Here is a 17,867-nt window from a genome sequence, read left to right as displayed (position 1 = left end):
AGAGCCTAAATAGTAAAAAAAATGTATCCAAAGGCCTGGTTTTACTCTTTCTCTGCATTTTATCAGCAGGGTCTGTGCAAAACTGTATTTCCTCACACATTAACTATTTAAAGCATAGTCAATTTCAGCTGGCAGAGGAAACTTGGAATGCAAGTTTCCTCTTCTTTCCCAAATAACTGAATTATCTCAGAACACTGTTACATAATGCTACAGAACACTCCAGTATTATCTGTTTCAGACATGAATAATTCCTGTGTATTTAACAACTCCTCCACAATTAGTAAATTAAAATATTTTCAATTTGGCATCTGTTCAGAATATGCATTGCTTTCAAAGATATTGATACATATCTACTGGTCCAAAATATGTGAGTAATATAATGAAATCAAATTATCTTTGTAAAATATAAATCGGAATAGTGATGCAAATATTTGCATTTGCATAGTTATGCAAACTCTTAATCACGAAGAACAATCACTGCTGTTAAAAAGCATAAGGCCACTAGGAATGGTTCCTGAGGAGGTCAAAGCATTCTTTCTTGATTTCCAAAATGACACATTCATAACTTCTAACTACTGAAATAATGATTTGAAAGTTCAGAGATAAAAATATCTTTTATTACTACATTCCACTCTATGTAGTCTGATTTTTAGATGTCAGCACAGAATGAGTCAGCTTTGTTATTAACAATTCAAATGAACAATATATATTCAGCAAATTGATCAAGGAATTTAAACAACTTCTAAAATTAATTTTAACCAAGCAATCTGCTGCTTAGAATTTATAACACAAATGGAAACAGCTCAACAAGAATAAAGTTAACAATATTATTTAAGCGATTACAATGAACAAAAGTATTCTTCAGTCCTGTCACTTGTAAGAACAAATGAACTTCCTGAAATTTTACCAGCATGAAAACAGACACAGAGCAATCAATATGAAACCTTATAAACACTGAAGTAACAGATCTGTAATGGAGGGACAGAATCAATAAGGAATGTGAATGAATTCAAGTCCTCTGACTTTTCAGGGTTTGCTACAAAATGACTGAGGTTTCTGTTACCACAGTGGTAATTCCTGTTCATGTGCTTGACTGAGATGATTGATGAAGGTCTTGGTGAAGCCTTTGGTGTGGTCTCTATAATTGGGATTATTTATTTAAGACTGCAATTATCTCCTGCTAATCCCAACATCCTCCCTTATCTGCTCACTGAGCACAGAGATACTGGGGACACTGGTGGCACAAAGCTCCTGGCACTGCTTTGGGTCACAGAGCAGCTGCTGAATTAAAGAAGTTACCTAGAACATGCAGACATGTCACCAAGTACAGGATAAAGGTGCTGCTATGTGAATAAACTAACTGGCAAAAACTTGAAGTTTCATTGTTTCATTTTTCAAAGTAAAAAATGTTAAAAGTTGCAGTTGCTGTGAGCCTGCAGCTCACCTGGGGTGCACAGCACAGGAATTCTGTCCCTGACCACACCAGCAGAACCTGCAACCACAGCCTGCCCAGCCTGCAAACCCAAACCATTTCATGCTGGTCAAATTCCACACCATAATAAAGTTATACACAGATGTTAATCTTGAAATTGGGATGAGGGTTTGGCATTCCAATTCATTTCAGTTGGTACATGACCTAATATTATTAATATTTGTTAGTTATGCTGGTAATTATTTATAATGAAATGTAACATAAGAATAGCAGCATTAAAGATGAATATTTAAAAAGTATTTAAGATTTTATGAGGCTTACAAGTATAAATTATAAATTATAAAAAAAAGTGTGAACAGTGCATAAATGGCAATTGTGATCATTGTAATGAATCATAAAAATTAATAGTATTTACAGTAATGACTCTAGTAATTATTAAGAGTTAAACCCAGCAGTTCTTATAACCTAAGGAAAGTTAGATATTTGTATTTGATACTTATTTTCTGATTTTTAAGTATACCATAAACATGAACTTTCCTAAATAACACAGTTGTGCTTTCTTGAAGATCTAATTAAAATCCAAGTCGTGGGTGTGGTTTGGATCTGGTGCTAAATGGAGGATCACAAACTTACAAGGGAACACTTGCAAGGCTGGTTAAAGAAAACAGATCCCACCTGCATTCAAAAAAGAGTCATCATAAGGTCACAGAAGGTTCCACATTCCCAGAATGTGGGGTCTTCCAGACTTCTCTGCCACCCTGCTCCTGCTTCATTTTTGTCATGCAGTTCTGTTTCCCCAGAGAGCTGAGAAAAACTCAGACAAAAGATTAGTTTCTAATTACCAGCAGTATGAGGCAAAAAAATGGTGCTTTTCCACAGAATTGTGTCATGCATTCTATTGCATCATGAATTCGATTAGAAACTAAAGTGTTTGCAGAAAGGAGATTTAGTAAATGTACCTTGTACTAAAAAATCATCACCTTTCATCTGCTCACCTCAGCAAATTACAGACACTGAAATTCAGGCAGCTCTCAGTGACACTGAGGGATAAACTTGCCTCAGATCAGTCTGCAATCCTGTGAGTAAAGCTGGAAAAACACAAATGTAAGGGGAAACAACCAATCTATTCTTTAATAAATAACTCTGAAATCAGCTGATTTTTGCCACTCTGTTATTACCTGTATGTAACAAACCAGGTGAAAGTTGCCTCTAACTTTCACACTTTGCAATGGTGTTTAGGTCTTAGGGTAGAAACTGCAGCAAGAAGAAACATGAGCACAGCAGGGCTTCAACAGCTTCCAACCTGCATCTTTTCCACCCTTCTAACTGGAGGTAGTTCCACACTTTGGGCTGCTCAGTTACAACTACTGAGAACAAGGAAGACCAGTCTGTTTGTGCATTATTTGTCCATCATGCTGAGGATCCATTTAACGAGTGGCTTCTGTTCTGTGTTCCCTTGGAGTTTCTGTTTCTGTCCCATCTAAAACAGGAACAATCTCACTGGCACAATGTTCATTTTTCACAGCAGAGTCATCTGGGAATAATTTCTGGGCAACTTTGAAAAAAAAATTAAATATTGGGATGATTAACCAGAAAGACAAGTAAAATTCAATAAATTTCAATACTTAATTTTCAATAAATTTCGAAGACAAGTAAATATTTCAATAAATTTAACAAGTATGCAATTTCATTTAGTGGAGAAAATGCTGCCAATATGTAACTACAGCACATCTTTATATCTTGCACTTTACTTGGGGAATGAATTTATCTTCTGTTGAATATTACATTACAAGCCATGTTACTGAGTTTGGTATTCTCATCAGAGGAAAACTAAGCATTTTTTTAACTGGAAATTTAATTATCATAGGCATGCTTTTTCTTTTTTAATTATTAGCAAATCAGTGACAGCCCCAGTCTCACAGTCATCATCTGCAAAGCCACACTGAGGATCCCACTGGCCCCTTCAAGTTGTGCAAGTGGACAGTGATATATTTAAACACTTGTAAATGTCAGTTTTGGGGAAAAACCTTCTGGAACAGCACAGAAGAAAAGAAATTTCTAGGTTTTGTGTGAGTCAATTAATGAACTGAATATTTGCATGAACAACATCTGAAGATACATTATCACAGCCCTAGAAAATCAAGCTTTCAGATGAAGGTATTTACAAGATATCAAAAAGAAATTGTTTGCATGTAGGAAAACATTAATAAGCAGCAAAATCTAATTACTGCAAAAACACAAACACTGCAGCTGTAACACTTCTCTCTAACCATACCATTACAGCCTCACCAGTGAAAACAGAAGTGTCAATGCTAATGTAAACTCAGCTGCTGATATATATTCATTAGATTCAGAAAAGCTCCAACATTTCTTCCTCTCACCACATCAAATCTTCTCTCAGTGCAGATACAATCTGATACAAAGGGTGAGGTTTAGGAACACCTAGGCCTAAGGTGTATCTCCATTCTTGCCTCTTACTCCACAAAGATCATCTGAAAGCATTGCTGAAGAGGGAGTTTAGGAGCAGGGAACAGCCCAGGATGGTACCTGTGCAGAGACCCAACTCACATGACAAGAATTTCTGACACACAATAAAGCCTATTCTTAAGTATTCTTCCATTATTACCTTGACTGTGAAACAGCAATTAAGCAGCAGGGAAGATTCAATGCCTTAGCCTTTTAGTCTTATTCTAATTTACATGATTAAATCCTAACTTAGTCACTGATTACCTTCTGGCTTAGCACGCTTCGGGTTCTCATGGATTTTATTTTTGCCTTTGCTTCCTTTTCTGGGTGTAGCAGTTTTTGCCCTCTCCAATCCACAATTTTTAGCATGCTTGCGCATATTACTCTGTTAGCATAATGAAGAACAAATCTATCAATCAAATCTTAATCTATGTAAGCAATTTAACAGACACAAAGCAAATATGGCTCTGACAGACAAATTCTGGAACACTAAGTGGAAGACTGACTGACTTAACAACTTCCATAAAACTCCTGAAGATTTTCCAAAATATATATTAAAATTCTGCTTTAAAAGAACATTGCCATTTGGTGGGTATAAAATAAAATTTATCATTTTCTGCTTCCTGGATAAGCAATAAAGTTTCACATGTAAAATCTGTACGTGGAAAAAGGGTCACATTTACTTTAAAGTGTGCACAATTAAGCCAAAATGAGAATATGTTCTCATTGCATTTCATTTTGAAGTGAATAATAATTTCTTACTTTCCTTGCTGAACGGGTTCTAGCTATCCTAAAAGTACTCTTTAAAATAAATTTTTCAGTTCTGACTGAATTTATTCTGCATCACCACTGAAAATCACATTTCAGGCTCAAATGCTACATTTTGTTCCTCATCACAACACCCCTGAAAGTGACTGCTCTTACTTTATAATTCTAAGCAATCCACATACCAAAGACTTACCAAGAAGACAGACTCATCCTTCCAGCCTATCAGTTTCAATTTGTGAAAGATTTACCCTGGAAATAAGCATCACTACCCAATTTTAGTCGGACTGCAGTCACAAAAGTTTTTATTTTCTTAAGGTAACCCCAAAGCCAACTGTGTCTCACAGCACCACCACCAGAGTGAGCAGTATTTTCCCAGGAACTGAAATACCTGGTTGCATGTGCAGCTGCACTGGGCACACCTGCAGCTTTTCTCCCTCCTGTGAGTCCTCCTGTGCTGAAGGAAGGCGTAGCGCTCGTGGAAAGCTGCCTCGCAGTCCCTGCACTTCACTGCCTCTTCCATGTAGGAATGCAGATTCCTCAGGTGGACACCTGGGCAGTTGTTCCAAACAACTCATTTTAACTGCAAGGTTTTTATTTTCAGAGTTTTGAACAAGAGCTGGGCTGTGTATAGCCCTGGGAAATGCAAATCTTGTAGAGGAAAGCAAAAAAGAACCTTCCATGCCCTCTGCGGCAGGGTAAAATAGACAAATCAGTTTAAGATTAAACAAAAGCTGCAGAAAGATGTTGTAACTTCCCAAAGAAATCAAGCTGTTATAAGCCTGAATCTCAGTGATTTCAGTGGAAATCGTTTAACAAATCAAATGCTTCAAAAAAATCCAGTTTTAACACAGAATTTTCATGTATTTCTGGAAACCTAAAACTCTGTATAGGGTTGGTTGTTACTGGTCAGCTCTATTGCCACCAACTCTTCTTCTGGAAAAACAAAGGGTCACAGTGCCACAGGTATCAAGCAAATAATAAAACAGAAAAAGCTAAATATTTGCTACTTTGCATTTTAAACAAATTAAAACATCAACCACAAGATGTCACCACATCTCCTTGCAGGAGAAATTTACCTGTAAAAGTACAAATGCATTTTACTTAAAATATTCTGTGATAATATGAAGTCAGCTATAACATATTTGCTGAAATTTTGTGAAAATTAAGAGATTTCACCTCTACTTATCTCTACATTTTGTTGTCAGTGTTTTCCTCTGCACTCACCCAAGTCACTTTTTCGGGAAAGGAAAGTGCTACAATGTGGACATTGGTGTTTTGGCACATTTTCTCCATGTTTCTGTAACACGTGGATTTTCATGGTACCGCTCTGAGTGAATCTGGCTTGGCAAACATAACATTCATAGCGTTTTTCACCTATTAAAAAGAAATTAAAATAAGATATGCTTAGAAACTCTACTTATTTAGCACAAATCCAAATTCCCACAGAATTCAACATCCATGTTCTAACAGCAACAGTCTGCAGATCAACCAAAAGTTAATATTAGCTGACAGTGCACAAAAGGCCAAACAAGTCTCCAGAAGTTTACATAACTGATTGCAACACAAAATCTTGGCTTTCTGAGTCCACAAGTCAAACTGCTGACGCATAAAGCCTTACATATAATTCTAAACTAGGAATCAGGAATTATTTTAAATTGTCATCTATTCTTCACTGAATACTTCATGTACAAAAATGCAGAATTATCTTCAAATATGCAAGGAGAGAAAGTCACCAGCAGTAAAACATCACGGTAAGAGTGACACACCATCAGCCATTGATAATGGTGGATGGGGAAATTAGGAAATTATTTTCTTGCCTTTCCTCCCCAAAAAGCCACATCAGGTGTGACTACCACTAAAAATTACATCAACACTGGCAACTGGCACAGCTTTGAACCAACTCCAGACTGGTTCTGTGGAAGAAGTCCCTGCCAGGAGTGGGTAAGACTCTTGAACTCTTCCAGTTGGACTCTTGTGGTTGACTCTCATAAAAAAATAATTCAATTTAATTGCACCAAACTGTCTCAAGATATGAACCAATGCGTGACAAGTGGGGATATTTGGAAAATTTGATTCAAACCACGCTGTCACACTCTGATTCAACCTAAAACATTAATCAGAGCACAAATTACATATCAAAATTGAGCCAAGTTAACCCTGAAGTACAGCATTGATACCCACTGCCTCTGAGATGACTTGCATGTTACAGAGCTATAACAAGAACACACTGCTTTCAATATTAAAGCAATTTAATTCTTTGTTGACCAAATTAATTGCTGGCAATCTGGGGTCACAACAATATCCATGTTCTGAACAGACAGTTAAAAATCTCTCAGATACCTCTCCATGTAAAATCAACTAATTGAGGAATAAAAGTGACAACTTGATCCACAGAAAACGAAATATATCTCTGATATAAAAGAAGTTTAGGAGGAGCAGCAAGACTAACTACTGGGCTTCCAACTGCCAAATCCAGAACACTGAAAGAGAACATGCTTTTACTCCAAATCACAAACTAAAAAAGGGCTAATTTTGAGGCTGAAATACAATTGCTCTATGAACATTAAGGAGCTGAGGCCCTGGACTTTATCACTAGCCCAGAATCCTACCTGTGTGAGTTAACATGTGCCTTTTCAGTTTGTAGGCATCTTTGCTGGCATAGCTGCACAGGTGGCAGGGGTAGGGCCGCTCTCCCGTGTGCGAGCGAACGTGGCGCCTCATCTTGCTGGCCTCAGACAGAAATGAGACATTTTCTACAGTAACATCTACATTAGAGATGCATTCAATTAAAATATAAGTTATTCTACATGCTGCACCTACTGCAATGTAAAACATTGTATTAATCCCAGAATTAGCACCCTCACATCTGTGTTTCCCCCTGCACAATCAGCCTGTTGTGGCTTTAGGACACCTCTGCACTCTTTCCCCATATTATCTTACTTTCATGTTTAGTGTCCACATTAGCAAAATGGGAAATTTTATAACAAGAACAAAAAAGATAAAATATTAAAAAGAGGATACCTACTACTATCAGGCTACTTGGATATACCAAACATAGTATTCTTTGAAAACACTCAGGAAAACAAATGGAAACCAAACTCATTATCCAGAGTCTATTCACCTTCAAGTCCCAATGAAGCACCTTAGTTACAAAGTTTAATTCAATTCTACTTTTTTATGCTATTTTTCTGATATGTTCTACATAAATATTGTAGGTATGTGATTAGGAGTTATCAAATGTTCAGTTCCTCTATTTATGAACACAATTAATGAACTCACTGCTAGATTCCTTCAAATCTACACTACTATTCACTTAAATAAAATTAAATATGACTGCCAGCCTTTGATACACAAAAGTCAAATAATTTGCATGGCAGTGCTGGAGAGCTCTTTCAGCTTTCTTCATTCAGGTAAAGCTTACAAGAATGTGAGTTCTGTAACAGCAGTGAATGCTGAATAGCTCCTTACTGAAACAAGGGAAAGAATGGGGTAATTTAGTATCAGCTGTCAGGCTTTTTAAAGATGCAAGCTATCAAAAGTCTAATTATTAAGATAAGGTGCATGGAATAAAGTTCAGGATTGCTTACAGCTTTAGATCTGGACACAGCACAAATTCAGATATTGAACATCCACTAAACTGTGACAGTGATTCAATCACAGGTGCACATCTAAAAGTGTGTGCACGAAATTCAATTGCAATTTCCAAGTGTACCCTTAAGCAGACTCTAAGGGATTTTATTCCTGATGAAGAAAATTCTAGTCCTGGAAAAAACCCTTACATCATCAAGTATATGAACACAATACAAGAACTTCCTTTTAGACTTTAGCTAGTATTGTCCTACAGTACATGGAATGTAGTGGAAAGGAGGACCAAAAATGCTTTTGTAGGACCAAAATCACTCAAACATATTGCCTAGCACCAATTTTAGCATAAAAAAAAGAGAAAAAGCTCTTATAATGAAACTTATTTAAAAAACCCTAAATTATTGTATGATTATCAATTTGGAGCAACACATTTGCAAATACTACATGGACAAAGTAAGGTTTTCAGGAATTCAAGTTACTTGCTGCTTTTTTGCAGGATGATGGGGATGAAAAGATGTGCACACAAATGAAATGTAATGCAATGTAATGAAATGAAATGTAATGCAATGAAATGAAATGTAATGAAATAAATGCATGGCACCACAAAGTTGTAGGCATCAGCCACCTTGCAGTAACACTGCAGCACCATACAGATAAACACAATCCATCAGTGTGTCCAAGGCCATCAGCAGGGCCTGGAATTTTCATGGTTAAAAATCTGGGCAAAAATTGTTTGTACATTAAAATCCTGGCATGTGAAAACTTTCATACCCTCCCAAAAGTTTCAGTAAGGCTGTACTTACTTCTACACTGGAGTATTCACATATTGTGCACTTGAAAGGCTTCTCCAAAGTGTGCTTGTACCTCCTGTGTCGTGCAAGCTCCCCTCGGGTCACAAAGGCTGTGTCACACTCACTGCATTTATGGGGTTTGTTCCCTACCACAACACATGGGAGACTTTTATTCAGCACCACAGCAATTTGATTTGTCTGCCTTCAATCAACATGCAAAATTTTTTAATAAAACCGTTTCTGATATTCTGATTTTTTACATACAATAAATCATAGAATGATTTCGGTTGGAATGGATCTTAAAGCTCATTTTGTTCTACCCCCTGCCATGGGCAGGGACACCTTCCACTGTCCCAGGTTGCTCCAAGCCTTGGTCAAGCTGGCCCTGGACACTTCCAGGGATGGGGCAGCCACAGCTTCTCTGGGCAGCCTGTGCCAGTGCCTCACCACCCTCCCAGTAGAGAATTTCTTCCATATATATGTACACAGTAAGTTTATTATAAACACAATTTATCACTTTGCTTCACATGTTTATATAGCTAAATGAAAACATCACAGAAAATTCTATTCTGCATGTAGGAATGAAGCCCAGCTGAAGTCACTGTTCAGCTGACAAGAATTGTTAGAATGATACTTAGCAAAATAAACAAATAGACACACACAGAGTTCCAACTACAAACCGTGTCTTTTCAGTGCGGAACGCCACAGAAAATCAGAGGAATTTCTGAGCATAAAATGATCACAGAACACAGCTCTAAGGCAGAGCCACTTGCCTGCTGATTCAGCTCTGAGGACAGCATGTACCACAGTACTTTCAAGCCTTAGGTACCTGTGTGAGTGTTGACATGGTTATGCAGCAGAGCTGCTGTACGGAAGGCCTTCGGGCAGAGGTGACACACGTGACGTTTCTCATCCGAGTGGGTTTTCAAATGATGCCTAAGACTTGATAACTTGACTGAGGTGAATGTGCAGAAGAAACAGTTGAAACTTTTCTTTTCTCCTGTTGGAACAAAGACACATTTATACTGCACATGCCAAAAAATACTGACCATTTCTTAAAAAATTGTACCGATTTCTAAAGAGTCCCTCTAGTCTGGGTAAAACTACTTCAAACTTCTACATCAAAGGATTCATTCAGACTTAAGTGATTTGCCCCCAAAATTGTGTTAATTATTGGTGATACAGGTTAGAATCTAATCCCAGGAAACCTAACTCCTACCCTTGCCCTCATCACCAAGACAGGATGAGATTTCCTCTCTAAGTACCATCTTAAGACTTACTGTGCAACAAACATCTTGATAACAACTGTGCAATTAGCACTAAGTAAATTTATGCAAACATTTTAGAAATGGTAGGTTAAGCTATTCCCAGCTTTCTGGTTCTCCTGAATCTGTAAAGTGCTTATAAAAAAATCATGATGTGAAAGCCTCTTTAAAATTACTGGTTGAATTTGAGGGGAAGAAGTCACCTCTTCGGAGAAGTCATAGAATAAAGTTCAGGGCACAAGAGTAATGAATTTCTTTTGAGAGTAACAAGTTAAGATTAAATGTGCAACACTTTTAGTTATGAAGAAGGTCTGAAACTGTGAAATGGCAAATACATCATATTGGAAGAGTCTTCCAGAACAGTTGTCTCAGCTCCCAAGTGTGCTCTCTGTAATGATTTTCATGCTGAGACCAAAATGCATTTTATACAATGCTTCATACCACACAGAGATGTGCAGATAACACTCCACTTCAGCAAAAGCAAACAAAACCACTTTATTGTCATTTATTCATTGTGGATTCATGCCCACACAAAGGAACATTGTTAGCTTTGTTAAAACTGCTCAAATGTGCTTCCTATAAAGGCTGTAACTGAAACGGGGGACATTAACAATTTGTACAGCATCCACAGAGAACCCCAGCCAAGATACCTTAACTCAGATACAGCACACACATTTACAGACTCAACATCATTGATGTCATCCAATTTTTACAGTACACACACAGTTTCTAGGGAAACAGATGCTTATCTGTTCTCTTCTGATTCAGTCCTTAACTTCTGTAACATACTTTTAGGTTTCTAACATCTTAAATCAGCCATTTTCTGTTACTCTTATTTAGGCTCTGGGAAAGGCTTTGCTGACTGGTATTGATTGATAAGTGCCCACCACCCTCTGCTGGCAATGTGGAACCACTCTAAGCTCAACCATAAACCCTCAAACCAGCACATTTTGAAGCTGAATGAGTGGATCAAGACACTAAATAAATTACTAGGTTTATTCAAAGGCACTTATACAATATTAACTTTAAAATCTCCCTGGAGGTTTCAACCACCACACACTCTTCAAAAGACCATTAATTTCTAAATGCCATCCAAAATGTCTCTCCTGAACACAAGGCAGATGACATCAGCCTGAACAAGATCTTTGAGCACTTAGGGCTGAAGGTATTATTTCTTCTTCCAAATTTCCACAGAATGTTACTTAACCCAATCTAAACAATTACCACTGTGAATATTTAATGCAAAACTTCAACCTCAGTTCAAAATCTTACTTAACATGCCTTATCTAAAAATTAACTACAAAGATTATTAACTTTTTACCTTTTTCCTGATTTGGAGCACAAGCCTCAAATTTTAGATTCTTGAGATTTCTTACAACTGTTTGTTCTGATGCAGTTGGATATTCCTGCTCTTTATTTTCATTGAGTAAGTCTGACAAATCATCACCCCCTTTGCAGCTCTGACTCTTTGTTTCCCCAACAGTGGAAAAAACTTCCTTTCCTTCCCCCTCTTCAGATGGACTCAGTTGCTGGATGTTATTTTCAAATGCAATGGCATCCTTATCTCTGCCAACCTATTTTAAAAAAGAATGTGTTTTACAACTTTCTCAGTTAAAGGCAAATCAACTGAGCAGTCAACAAAATGCAAACCACCAATTCATTCTGATTTTCAGTCTTACATGTGATGGACAAAATTTGCATTCAGCAGTTTAACTGGTAAGTTACAATTAAGTAAGAATAATTACTAAAATTATGCCCTCCCTCTTCAAAATTTTACATAAAATTTCAGAGCATCATTTTAAGATAGCAGCACTGAGAACATAGAAACACCTATCTTTATTTTTAAAGAAAATAATTAAAATTTCATTTCAGTACTTTTAACAGGAAATGAGAAGTGTGCTCTGTTTTTCAATAAATTTAGGACTTTTGCAGGCTAATTGTAATGCCTTCTCTGTCATATACCAATGAACCAGTCTGTGATACTTCTTGCATTAGCTAGACTCAAATAAGGCAATATGACCTACCTCGGAATGAATCTAGCGATGCATCAATTTTATAAGAAAAAAAGCATAGTTTTTAATTGTAAAACCAATATAATAGCTAGCACAGAACAAAACAGCAGTGTTTGCATGTCCTTTTTAACAGAATTCATTTCAAATGGGACCATATTACATAACCAGCTTTAACAATGGCTGCAGGATTGAACTAATTGAATTAAGGAGAAAAAGGGAAAGTCTGTAATATCATTAAAGTGATGGAGGCTATCAAACCAAATAGTAGCAAACTGATGAACTAAATTAAAAACTTGTCCAAATTTCACCAGTTAAATATCATCTCCATATCTTCTTGATAATCTGGGTCTCTTCCAACTCAGAATATTCTCTGAATCTAGAAAGTCTAAACTTCTAGTTTGTCCTTTAAAAAATAAGATGAAATTATAAAGAGATGTACAGGGGACTGAATACTTAAGCCAAATAAATTATATTAATGCTTAATTCAGAACCAAATCAGTGTGACAGTGGAAGCTAACAGGGAACAGCACATCTCTAATTCCACTTTATCCTGAACTTGTACCTCCATCAGGAGCGTGTCTAGTGGTTTCTCTCTCACCTTGCTTCCCGCACTCTTTCTTTGCCCTTCTTCTCGCAGTGTATGGGTCTGCGCCAGCTCCGACCCACGGAGCCCGCAGATGCTGTCCGACCGGCCCAGGGCCATGCCCGGGGGCAGGCAGAGCACCCAGCCCCCGGCCCGGCAGGGCCCTGCGGGCTCCCCGCACACACACCGGCCGCAGGCTCGGCCTTCTGCCCCTCCCGGGACACCGATCAGGGCCCTGCGGGACGCACTGCGCTCCCCGCTCGGCTCAGCCCGGCCTCGCCTCCCTTCCCGCTGCAGCCCGAGGGCCCCGCTCTGCACAGCGCTCCTGCTCGAGGTTCAACACGAGGGCAAAGCACGGGCGTTCGGACCAGCCCCAGCCCTGCTCCTCGCCCGGGGCTCCAAGGCCGCTCTCGGCCACTGCGGGCGGTCCCCCCGCGGGGAGCCGGGTCCCCCCGGGCTGTGGGGCCAGGGCCCGGCTGTCCCTCGAGGGGAGGCGGCAGGGAAGGGGCTCAGCACCGGCCGTGCACCTCGGCATGGCCGCCTCTGCCCCCCTGTGCCGCTCCCTCAGCAGCGGCTGGAGCCCACTCGTGGGTAGCAGCTTTGGGGAACAGCCGCTTCTCACCTGTTAATTCCCTACAAAACACAAAGCCCCGACCCTGCGGAGGTTTCCCTCGCGATGCTCCAGGTGCCCGGTGCTCCTCGGTCCCCATGCATGGCAAGTGCTGTCAGGGCAGCTGCCGTTTTCTCACCCTCTGAGCTGGCAAAGATGAAGATATCTGGGCCTTAATTGTAGGCCTTTAACCTTCTGCTCCCACTCGGCTGCAGACCGAGGGGCTGAGCTCAATGGGCTTCTCCACTTGGGAAATATCTGAAGGACTTGCGGTGTTTCTGCGGCGGAAAGCCTCCAGCCGGGAGCGCGGGGCTGAGTGCCGCTCAAGGGCCGCCTGGTGCTGCCGCCGCTGAAGTGTTGTACAAAATTGGCTCAAGTGGCTTTGCAGAGGCACTGGAGCGATGTTTAAGCATCGTTACACTGTACCTTAGGCCAGGATTGGTTATTCAGTGAGAACAAGTTGAAATGCCTCTTTCTCCAAAGGCATTGTGAAAATGTCTTTGAGGTAAACTTGCACAATTTGAGTGACTTAACATTTAATCTTGTGTACCCTTCTAGACTAGTAATTTCCAGCCATCAAACATTTTATAAAACCCACTTACTTTGAATACTCTATTATATGTCAGTGCAGATGATAGATTTGGAGCTTTACCTCTAAATATTAGCTCTGTGCATTGCAGGGTACAGTACATAGCACAGAGACTGCAGCCCAATGTGGTCCGGATCCTGTTAAACTGAATTACCAAACACTAATCAAAGCCCCAAACCAAGTGGTGGCTTTCCTTATCTGTGGCAGTAACCCAGTACAACTGGCATTTGTGAAATATCTGTAGCACGAACAGCAGCCCACACCACTACCCTCAGATGAGGTGAGGTTATCAGATCTCATCCTCAGAGGCATCAACTGAAAATCCCAAAAACACCCTTGACAACAGCCACTCCTATCCACAGGTTCTGTAAAATCTTAAATGCAAAAATAATACAACATGTTTACATTTAACAACTGCAGCTTAGTCATAACTATTCTACTGCTTGGAATCAACACAAATCCAAAGCAATTATTTAAGGCTGAATATCTATTCCAGCAATTTAGTGCTGATTTTTGGTTAGACACCACATTATTCATCATCCACAAATCCACAGGCTCTCAAAACTAAAGAACAGGATGCAGAGTACACAATATATTCACATAATTAGGCTGCCAGTAACTGTGGCCAGAGATTTTACTTCTTACACATTTCTAAATCTTTTCAAGTTGCTCTGTATACTGTGCAATTATGATAGTTGAAGGGCACTGTAGGAAAAAAGTTGTTATAATAGTACACCATCCTTTAGGTTGTTTTAATGAGGTTTTCTGCACTTCAGCAGTCATCAACTTCTAAGAGCTGTCCTGCCTTGCACTTTTGCATTATTAATACCAGCACCATCCATGCAGCTACAGTAAAGGTCTGTCATTATTTCCATTATTAACCGATATTTCCAAGGATTTACAGCTCAAATGCAGAATAGCCCTTCAGTTCATGTTTTGCTGAATTTAAAGGAACTACTTGGATCAGCAATTTACGAATTCAGCCAGTTTCTGAGTAGGTTTTGACACACTAGAGGTTAACAGCTCCATAATGGCCATTATGGTGTGTTGTGTGAACAGTCTCCAGTTACTGCTGCTGCATTGTCTATCTCTAGCTGCGATCAAGCTTCTACCCACTCCTCTGGGAGTCTGGTTCCTTCTAACACATCAACAGCCTGCATGAAAAGTCTGTCACGAAAGGATAGAGATGTATTTTATATTTTAAGTCATAATTATACTTTGGGGGGGTAAACATTCAAAATGAATTATTGTTTGTTAGGAGTATTTCAAAAGAGCAAAAGGAATTTAACATAGGCACATTTTCTTGTGCTAAAGTAACATTACAAAAAGAAACAAAATTCAGCCACAAAATTGCAGATAAATTACTGATAAGAATCTAACAGTGCATGGACAAGTAAAATCCTCAATCAGCAGAGTAAATTTCCTTGACTGCACTAAGAAACTTTGTTCTGATCTGCAGTTTTTCACTCAAGTATAAACAGTGCAGCTGATTTTTTAAAGAAAAATACTGGGTTATCTGTTCAGATTGACAGTTGTCAATCTGAATAATGTCTTTTATAATATTTAAGATGTTTAATGTGTGTTAGGTGGAGCTGATTTTTTTGAAACTCCATTACCATATACATAAAGCATATTTGACCTTGAATGTAGTTCAAGGTTTGCTTCCTTTACTGTGTTTCAGAAACTCACTTTGGATGGCTGCAGAGGCTTTTTATCCATCCTCTCTGGTGATGCTTTGCACCTCCATCACAGGTTCTAAACTGCAGTCCTCCAATGCCATCAATTTAACAGGGCTTGGAATTAGGCCCAGAATAGATAACTATGTGAAGCAATGACAGTGGGATTTATTTACACATTTTTGACCTGTCCACAAACTGTAGAATAAATCAGGAATGCTGCAGTGCACTTGAAAGAGAAAAATGAAAAATAAAGAGAGCAAAGCAAAAAACCCCAAAACAAATAGGTTCAAATTTAACCTCCAGTGCTCATAATTGTTTCATTTATGACACTCTGCCTTGTAGCTGAAACCTCCATTCTTCTTCAGAACATGACTCCTGTTAGTCTAGGAGAAAACCCAGTCTTTGTTGTGACTTATTTTGACAGCTTTAATATCATTTTCCACCTGGCATCTGGAAAGTTTTCCATTTTCACTTTCCCCCAATGTCTCACTTTTGTTTCCCAGCATGTGTCGCGTTCGCGCCGCACCTGTCAGCGGTGTGTGTGCCTTAGCGCCGCGCTGCAAACACGCACGCCTCCCCTTCCCTCCCACCCCAGGGACAATCACTACCTTCAGCACCTCTTTTGCAGTGAGATATTGCCCCTCTTAATAATGACAGCACCAGATAACCTCCTTCACGCCATCACCTGCTTCTGAGAACGCGGAGATACTTTTACAATCTTCTAATTCATCTGGCTCCTTTAAATGTTGCTCGGGTCTTGAAGCTGTCACTAAATGGTTGAAGTCTTTTTGCTGTATTTTTTGGTGCTCCTTGTTCCTTTGGTGTCCCACTTTCCCAAATATGAAGCATTTCTTCAGAGACCACCAGAAACCTTAATTTAAAAAAAATAAATAAAGAAAGCACATCAGCTAATGAGTGAGATAAAAAGTTATGTTCTTTTTGATGCTGTTCTAAGCAACTGAATCTTGCAGATTCAGAATTAAGTCAGTGCTTCAGTGCTGGCCTGGAATATTCTCAGGAGAAAATACACAGTTTGATCACTTGGAAAGAAGAATATTATTTATTTTTTATTTTTTCCCCCAGACCTCTGGTTCAGAGATGGAAACTACAGTTCATTTTAGCAGACATCACTTGGGATTTAGATCTGACTTGGATTTCTTGCCTGCCCCAAAGAACACAATTCTCTGCTCCCTACTGCTACAGTCATATAAAAAACTAGTCAGACCTCAGACCAGGAACATCAGAACATACAGTCCTACTTGTTTCCTTGCTGACTCCCCAAAGCAGAGAGAAGATGGGAGCACAGCAAAGCAAAGCCAGATGGAAATCATGCTGGAGGGTATTGATTGACTAGTGTCTAGGCAGGCTATAAATTACCATTTCCCAAGCAAAGAGGAGGGAGAGCAGAGCTGCAGAGCTGTCTCAGGGCACAGTGCTTGGCCTGTGCTGTTCATTCAGGATCAGCTAAATTCGGGTTATGCCTAAGGCACGGGGAAAGCCAGGCTTTGCTCTCTCTCCAACACTCATCTTGACTTGGAGGAGACAATTAACTTCTGTAAATATAAGTGATTCTTGCAGCAGAACAAAAGCAACTCCTACTCAGTTAAAAGACTTAATGCTTTCAGGTATTGTCTATGCTCTTAAAATCCTGCTCCATACTGTAAATAATTATAATTTTATAACATGACAAAAAACCAAGACCTAATAGATATGGGATATATAAAAGGGGAAGTATTTAGCATAAGCTTATTGGAGCTGAAAGTACCAGGGGTGATTGATTGCTTAGACACAAGTCAGGGAAGTGGTCTAAAAATTATTAACCATAATTGCAATTTGTCTATTAACTGTTTCATCTAACATTATGATATATTTAGAAACAATCCTGCCACTTACTAATACATAATTTGCTCCTTGTGGCAAACAGCAGAGCTGCGTGCCTGAATTTGTTTGGAAGAAGGATGTCTGTTGGGAAGCATATCACTTATTCCATTTCAAAAGACATTAGTGTGGTGATACAGTTAACTACACCTCAGTGACTTCCACTGTTTTTACAGAATACTCTTTAATCCAACAGATAGCAAAGAAAG

The 17,867-nt window shown here is 39.1% G+C and overlaps 1 protein-coding gene across 1 annotated transcript; it reads right to left on the bottom strand.

Moving 5' to 3' along the window:
* Positions 1 to 83: 83 nt before the first annotated feature.
* CTCFL (CCCTC-binding factor like) lies at positions 84 to 16,358 on the bottom strand. Its single transcript, XM_030232870.2, has 9 exons — positions 12,876 to 16,358; positions 11,629 to 11,836; positions 9,872 to 10,042; positions 9,055 to 9,188; positions 7,276 to 7,396; positions 5,891 to 6,040; positions 5,055 to 5,215; positions 4,163 to 4,283; positions 84 to 2,987 (listed from the first exon to the last, which is right to left on the bottom strand). Exons 1-9 carry the CDS (start codon positions 13,020 to 13,022, stop codon positions 2,860 to 2,862), a joined length of 1,341 nt encoding a protein of 446 aa, XP_030088730.2. The 5' UTR covers positions 13,023 to 16,358; the 3' UTR covers positions 84 to 2,859.
* Positions 16,359 to 17,867: the final 1,509 nt, after the last annotated feature.

The sequence above is a fragment of the Serinus canaria genome, chromosome 20 (genome assembly GCF_022539315.1).
Source record: "Serinus canaria isolate serCan28SL12 chromosome 20, serCan2020, whole genome shotgun sequence".
In the NCBI taxonomy this organism is placed as follows: Eukaryota; Metazoa; Chordata; class Aves; order Passeriformes; family Fringillidae; genus Serinus; species Serinus canaria.
This window is presented reverse-complemented; position numbering and strand designations above follow the sequence as displayed.

Coding starts and splice junctions, on each gene's coding strand:
- CTCFL (XM_030232870.2), bottom strand. CDS start 13,022: ATGGCCCTGGGCCGGTCGGACAGCATCTGCGGGCTCCGTGGGTCGGAG. Junction 7,397..9,054: donor GTGAATACTCCAGTGTAGAA/GTAAGTACAGCC, acceptor TTTCTGTCTGAG/GCCAGCAAGATGAGGCGCCA. Junction 4,284..5,054: donor GCAGCTGCACATGCAACCAG/GTATTTCAGTTC, acceptor TTATGCTAACAG/AGTAATATGCGCAAGCATGC.